Below are 8,178 nucleotides of genomic sequence, written 5' to 3'. Positions count from 1 at the left end.
ATAATAATGAAATCGACCTATGTACATTTCGATGGAACATCCAGAATGATTAATACATATCATAAAATATCATAAAATATTATAAAATATTATAAAATATTATAAAATATTATAAAATATAGGATACTCCATCTCCTCAGGGTCCGATTATTATTGCTATCATTATTATTATTATTATTAGTAATACACAGCCAATAAAAACAGAAAACATTCAAATCCAATTTTCATAGTTGACCCATGAAAATATACAAATGAAAAGGTAATAGATGGCACACAACTGTTCATCCCAAATGTGCAAGGAATGAGCAAACGGCAAATTAACTCAAACCTAAAAATTGTATATTATAAAATTCAGTTACTGATCAATTTAGAATGCTATAAAATTTTTTAAAAACCGTTAGAGCAATAATCATCAAAATAAATAAAGAAAGAAAGAAATCATACTGTAGAAAACAATTTTTTTAAAAAATTATCAATTATAACATTCAAACTAAAGGAACCTGGTTAAACAGAAGCACACTTTAAAAGGTATGAGCATCATTACAAAGGCTGAAAAGCATTGTAATAAATTCAAATAGTTATTATTGGGACATATTTGATTGATCTTTGGAATGACAGTACAACCATGTGAAGAACTAACTGTCAAAACCAGATCAATCAAATATGTCCCAATAATAACTATTTGAATTTATTACAATGCTTTTCAGCCTTTGTAATGATGCTCATACCTTTCAAAGGTTTATTGATGAAGTACTCCCTGGTCTAGATTTTGTTTTTGTCTACATTGATAACTCATTAATTGTTAGCCCTACAGAAGAGCAAGATTTTCTTCATTTGGAACAGTATTTTGCTCAATTATCACAGCATAGTCTAATAATTGATGCCAGTAAATGTCTTTTTGACATCCTTTCCATCATATTTTTGAGTCATGTCACTGATAAAAATGAAATTTGTCTGGTAAAGGAGAAAGCTGATGCTGTTTGTGACATTCCAGGTTCTACTTCACTAAGGAAGTTACTAGAATTTCTTGGACTTATTAACTTCTATAGATGATTCATTCCACATTGTACAGAAACAATTTTCCCTCTGATTGAATTGCTACATGACTGAACAAAAAAAAAAATAGAGAATGAAGTAATATCATTAAGTTCAGCAGTGTTGAAATCTTTCAATATTAAAGACAGAACAATAGTTACACTGTTGGCACATCCAGTTCCAGAAGTACCATAAGTGCTAATGGTTGATGCTTTTGATAGAGGTATCAGCAGAGTTTTGCAGCCATTCATCCACAATGCTTGGCAACCCCTTTCCTTTTTCCAAGAGCCTGAAGCTGGCAGAAACAAGATACAGCACATTTGTTTGAGAACTTTTGACTGCTTATTTAACCAGTGAAACATTTTCAATGTTTTTTAGAAAGGCAACAGTTTACTATTTTCACCTATTATGAACCACTGACATTTGCACTGCAATCTACACAAATATTACCCTTGAGATGTCAGACACCTTGATTTTATTTCATAGTTCAAGGGTATTGATAACTCAGTGGCAGATACTTTATCTCACATTCATGTCAATGCTTTTACCACCCCTGACTCAATTGCTTTGCAACAGATTGCTTTGGATCAAGAAAAAGATGAAGAATTTTTACAAATCCAAAAATTGGTATCACTTTCTTTGAATTTCCATCAATTGTCATTATATTCTACTGATTCATCTATTTAGTGTGATGTTTCTACTGTTTTTTTCTTGACCTTACATTCCAAAAAATCATAAACGAACTGTTTTCTCTGCTCTTCATAATTTTTCTCATTCTGGTATTTTGAAGGCATTTTTACTACTCTTAATGTTCATTTCAAATGCATCCACATGGACTCTGTGGGTCTGTTACCACCAGTTCAAGATGGTATATATCTGTTGACCTGCATAGACCGTTTTTCCAGATAGCCTGAAGCTATATTAATTAAAGACATCTCATCTCACACCATTGCAAAGGCCTTCATGGCCAAGTAGATTTCAGGTTTTGGAGCTCCTTTGATCATAACTGATAGAGGGCATCAGTTTGAATTCAGTCTATTTGCCAATCTTTCTAACCTCCTTTGGCACCTGGTGCATCTGTACTATATAGCTTGTCATCCCATGGCTTATGGAATGATAGAATGTTTTCATCTTCAACTGAAAGCAACTCTTCATACTTATTCTGATTCAAATTGTTGGTTGGAAGTTTTACCTGTTGTTTTATAAGGACTTTTGGTCCACTGTTAAGGATGGCTTGGGATATTCAGTGGCAGAACTACTTTATGGTTCCATTCTTACTCTACCTGGTCAAATGGTTTTAACTATAGCCTCAGCCTATTAACATTTTGATCCAGCAGATTATGTTCATCAATTGCGTAGATACAAGATGGAGTTATCTCCATTGGCAATGAGACCACACTCGGTCGAGATTTTTGTCCCACCAGTTATTCATACATGGACACATGTATTCATATGTAATGACGCAATTAGACATTCATTGCAGATATCATATACCAGTCTCTTTCATGTATTAAAACTGAAACACAAATTTATGATGTTGGACATTCAAAGGAAAAATCAGAGAGTTAACATCGATTGATTGAAGTAGGCTTTTATTGATTCATCACCCTGTCAACAACACCCTACTCCCCTTTCTACCACATCCACACCACTTACACATAAATGTGACACACAGTCCACTCTCAATACACTTATCATCACCTACTTTTGACAAAATTACACAAAATGGCAGAAGAGTTCATTGGCCAACAAAATATACACACAGTTATTATCTTTAGTTAACTTAAAAAGATAAAAGTAAAAAGAAAAAAGGATAAACATTTTCAATAACATGAGCTGTTGAATTTTACATCCAACATGAACTCTACTATGAACTTTTATCCATCGACAATTCTTTTTCATTTGTTAAATGTACATTTTGTATTTACCTTTTTTCTCATTGTTCATGCATATTTTCTTTTCCATTATAGCCTCTTTGTTTCCCCAAAACTCAACCGGAAGGGGGCTGATGTGACAATTGGATTCAATCCTACATTTTGCCACACAGAAATCACCATTTGATTATGTGTATAAACACAAATGTTGTCCGATCAGCAGCTGTTGTTCATGTAATAGTTCTGTGGCATGACTAGAACCTTCTGTGAACACAGCCAATAAATACAACTCAACACCAAAACTCCAGAGTGATTTGGTTCCTATTGACATTCACTCTCCACACATAGTTGTTTTCACAGCTACATATTCAACCTAGAACAGTTGAAGAAGACACACAACAGCAAAAAGAATATATACTGATGTGTGAAAACTATCCTGGATGTAGAATTCCTAATGAAGACTTTCTGCCCTTGACATATACATTGTTTCATCTGAATATTCCCTTTCATGTATTGCATGAACACCTTCTATTAAATATAATAATAAATTATCTTTATAAACATAAAGCAACCTTCCCATCACTTGCTACAGGTCTATTTAGTTTTTCAACCAGATTATGATGACACTTGCTATGCCTTTATAACTCAACAAAATAAGATTAGCTGTATTATTAGCCAAATAATTTCTCTCTTTCACTGATACTTTGTTTTATAAACCCCAGAACAATAAAAGTTTTGCTGACCTCAGCAGGATTTGGATTTGGAACATACAACACTAGAACAAATATCAAAAAAGATTTTGTCTGAACATCTATAAAGAATACATGTAAATACAAGATAACATTATTATCAATATACTGAAATACCTACCGGAAACAATGAGCTGCACTAAGTATAATTTCATTACTGATCAATATACCAGTGCAAATAAAACGGTAATCCCTATAAATTTGCACAGCCCATGGCCATTTACCTTCCAAAGCATTATGTCCATACTTGATGTTGGGTTCAAACAAGTCTATCTTTCGAGCTCCACAAACTGAAGAAGACATGAAGAAAGTTTTAGATTGGTATTTTTCTTAGTAAACAACTAAAAGTGAAAAAAAACCAGTTTCAAATAAAGCAAAATAATGGCATCTACATACTAAACAATAATTTTGTTAATGAAGTATAGTAATAACCATTTAGCATCATTTTGTATGAGATTAAACTCCCTAGATTAGTTCACTTAGTGATAAGCTACTACTTATCAATGAGCTAGCAACAAGCTGTAATCTTGCTCAACTTTTTCCAGTGCTACTACACTGACCATCCTTCTTCATCTGCAATATTATTATCACCAAATGAAATCCTCCTCTATAACTATACTCTAACTAAACTTCAGTTACTCTACAAAAATATCTTATCTGACTTTCTTTTCCACAACTTCATCTAGAACAGGGGCCAGCGAACCAGGGTGAATTACCCCAAGTGGGGTTATGACAGTAAGTTTTCTTCTGGCATGAGGAGGCAGTCAAAAAGTTGTTGCATTTTGCAGCAACCTACCTTTGCAAACAAGGATTTTCCACACTAATAAACATAATTACAAAGCAGAGAAATTGATTGGACCCAAAAGACTGTATGCAAATTGCTCTGGCATCAAAATGCCCCAATTTTGATGTAATTGTAACAAAAATGAAACATCATTTCTCCACAACTTGAAGTGAAAAGTTTCTCGAAAAATCCTTTTGTTTTGTAATGAGGATACTAATTTATTTTATCACATTTGTTTTATACTTTTTATATTTATAATTGTATTCTCCATATAAATAGATTCAGTAAACCTTTTGAATTCAAAGAATCTCTGATTTTCTTCCTTCCAAATCAAGGGGGTAATGCTGGTGTAAATAAATATATTTTGGGATAATTGGTTAAAAATGTTCCCCAATCCCTGATCTAGAACATTTCTATTAGCAAATTTCCCACCTAAACTACAAAACTTTCAAAAGTTCAAGTATTTGGATATCAGAAATATGTCTGTGCAAGTTTTCTTTTCCGTTCATACTTGTCAAATGATTAGCAGAATAATTTCTTTTTGAGAAATCCATGATGAATGTTATGCCATTTTGTTTCTCTTATACAAGAAATGTAACTACTTATATTTAAGTAGGAAATTATTATTATATTTTCTTCTTGTATCTTGTCAGGGTCATAAACAAATAATAATAAGCACAAGCACTAGTTCAATTTCATTCCATTAATGATAGTCAGTTAGTTATTTAACCAACTAACCAGTTGATGTTTAATCTGTTGGTTAAACAGTAGATCAGTTGTTTGTCAAAGTCCTCATCAGTGATATACCCTCTCTCTCCTCTAGGTCTGTTTCAAGTCTTAAAGCAAAGCTGACTTGGAATTGAGAAACCAGGTCACTAAAAAGGGCACTGATGACCAACACACACACACACACTCACATACATGCAAACAGGCATGTGAGCATACATCACATATGTGCATGCTTTCACACACATGCACATGTGCACACACATGCATACTCTTCCCTTACACTCTCTCTTCACTTCTCTTGTAAATGACTGCACTCTACATCTGCACACCTCTGCACCCCTACATGTACATAAACCTAGGACTAATTCTCAGACAGATTGGAAGCAGACCTGGAGGAGAGAGTGGGGGGGGGGTCATGTCATTGATGAGGTCACAAAGGTGATGAAAGGACTTTTACAAATGTCTGATTGATTGCTTAACCAATATATTAAACATCAAATAGCTTGTCGGTTAGATAACTAACCAGTTGACTAACAATAAAGGAGTGAAACTGAAGTATAATGACCCTTCCGAGACACAATAAGCTTTGTTTCAACACACAAGTTCACATCAAGAATCTTGCAAACCAATTACAAAAATGAAGTATATTTTACTTACCTTGTTCCTTACAACTCAGTACTGTGACATTGCATTTCCTATCACAAGAGAGCAAAAATTTTATTATTGTATTTATTATCATAGAAATTACGTTATTATACTATAAAATAACATATTTATACTGTTACTAAATTACATTATAAAAGAATAGTTGCTTGCTAAGTTGATGAGATGTTGATCTGTTAGGAGGATGGTTGATGGTTGATATTTAGTCAACATGCATGGGCAGTATTTATGCTTAACACCATTAACTCACAATGGAAATCATATTGGGTTGAATTTGCAGGCTTATTAGAGAAGCAACTGAGGCATCAGCAGTTGCGTTTTGTCACTAGTACCACCCTGTGACCTGGACAAGACATTTACAAGTAATATCGTCCATCTAATTATAAGTAAAGAAGACATAGAAGAATTGTTCACCATTGTAATCAGTTGGTGTGTTGCAAAACTGAATAACCTGAAAGTATTTATTTGGATTTTGCCTGTGGTAGCAGTGTTAATAACTAGACACTACTTTCAATTCTATGACAATCACTTCAAAATAAACTTGAACATGAATGAAAACATCATTTGGTTCAGTTGATCTCATTTCAAATAGGTATTGTGCAGACAAATAAGACAATGGGCTATCTTTTCATAGATTTTAAGTTCAAATCTGCTGAAGTGGGAATAGAACAAATTAGGAATAGATAATTGGAAAAGCTGTCTGTGATAAACAGACCTTCTGTCTAGGGTGGATTTTTCATCTGTTTTACATCATGAAGCTGAGAGATATGTACCCACTCTCAAAATACATTCGTTTTGGAGGAGATATTTTATATTACATACATTATGTGTAAGTACCATTCACTGTTGTAGACAGCATAGGCAATATGTAATTAATGAGTGCTTTCCTTAACCAGTGGAAAAGAGTTTGAATCCATCTATACAACTCATCTGATAAAAGCATCTATCATGTCATCTCTGCATAAACCAATTCTTTCACTTCCTTCCAAATATAGTGAATCATAATTTGGTGTGGCAAAGAGATCAATGATTTGGAAAAATTGATTGGACAATGGCAAAATAATTTATGATAATCACTAATGTCCTTCAATCTGCATTAAAATCTTGGTTCATGCATCTGGGATTAATAAAAGCAATTACTAGAGTCAATAGAGTCAAACTTAATCCATCTCCAAAGCATAAGCTTTCAGGGGGTCAATGTGACAAATTAGGACTCCATTTATAGTTGTTACTATTCCACTTGGTTACTGTAATAGGAAACAACACAGCATTTCATGTAACATGGTGTAACATGACATAAATGTCTAATAATATAACTAAATAAATACTTACTGCAAAGAACTTGCTTTGAAACCTGGAATCAGTCCCATATTGCTGCTGTTGTTGGGTGTGAATAAAACACCGTTCTCCAAAACTGGATCTTCAAAACTTCCATATCTGAAAAGAGAATGTGAAAGAGCACATTGAAAGACAGGTAAATATAAACAGAAATATAAATAAGACAGGAGAAATATATATATGTGTGTGTGTTAGTAAACTTACATAGTGAAAATATGAACATGGCATACAAATATTCAGTCATCATTCTGTAGGGTGTGGTATTTCAGTGACAATAGTTACCACATGGGGAGCTAACTGATTTCATGGTGTCAGATTGCATATGAAATTGTGTGACCAGCCAGTGTGATAATGGACTATAATCTCAATGGGCAGTTATAATTATATAGCTTGCCACTGTGTGTGCGAGTGCTTGTCTGTGTGTGTGTGTCAGTGTAAGCAGGCATCAATTCTAAAAATTGGAATTACACCCCCACCAAATTCTCAACCATGCCATTATGCTTGACTGCCATACCCTAGATATCTACTTCTCTGTTGATTGTAAAAAATGATGACCTGCTTGAATTGATTTTCAAACCTTACCGGATCCTCAGTAGAAGTGTTTACATCATTTGACCAATCTCAGAGAAATAAGTAGCCAATCTATGCAGTGCGCTTTCGAGCAGCTCGCTTAAGTTCTTCATGCTAAATATGTGCTCTCTTAAAAGTGTCGGCCCCACTCCTTAACCTGCTTCCTCCATCTGTGGCGATGACAGGCATTGTTCTCCCAGTCAGTCTCCTGCATATAACAGGCCTTTAATATACACGTGTACATATGTACACACACATACATACATACACACACACATACATACACAAATACATAGACACATACATACACACACATACACACACGCGTACATACACACATACACATACATACATACATACATACATACATACATACATACATGGTGGTTGTCTACTCCTTAAACAGAGTTTGACCACCTCCTGCACCTACACCTTA

At 33.9% G+C, this 8,178-nt stretch overlaps 2 protein-coding genes across 3 annotated transcripts in view; one reads left to right on the top strand and one right to left on the bottom strand.

The window, feature by feature from the left end:
- LOC106875508 (serine protease 48) overlaps positions 1-8,178 on the top strand; it is a 466,125-nt gene that overhangs the window by 176,471 nt on the left and 281,476 nt on the right. The window lies entirely within an intron of this gene.
- LOC106884080 (MAM and LDL-receptor class A domain-containing protein 2) overlaps positions 1-8,178 on the bottom strand; it is a 138,597-nt gene that overhangs the window by 8,109 nt on the left and 122,310 nt on the right. For both annotated transcript variants that reach the window (XM_052966613.1, XM_014935299.2), the window contains exons 31-33: positions 7,167-7,271; positions 5,829-5,866; positions 3,780-3,948 (exon numbers count right to left, since the gene is read on the bottom strand). In XM_052966613.1, coding sequence (XP_052822573.1) covers positions 3,780-3,948; positions 5,829-5,866; positions 7,167-7,271 — 312 coding nt within the window. The remainder of the gene's footprint in view (positions 1-3,779; positions 3,949-5,828; positions 5,867-7,166; positions 7,272-8,178) is intronic.

The sequence above is a fragment of the Octopus bimaculoides genome, chromosome 3 (assembly GCF_001194135.2).
Source record: "Octopus bimaculoides isolate UCB-OBI-ISO-001 chromosome 3, ASM119413v2, whole genome shotgun sequence".
NCBI lineage: Eukaryota > Metazoa > Mollusca > Cephalopoda > Octopoda > Octopodidae > Octopus > Octopus bimaculoides.
The sequence above is the reverse complement of the archived record's forward strand: the minus strand, read 5'-3'. Positions and strand labels throughout refer to the sequence as shown.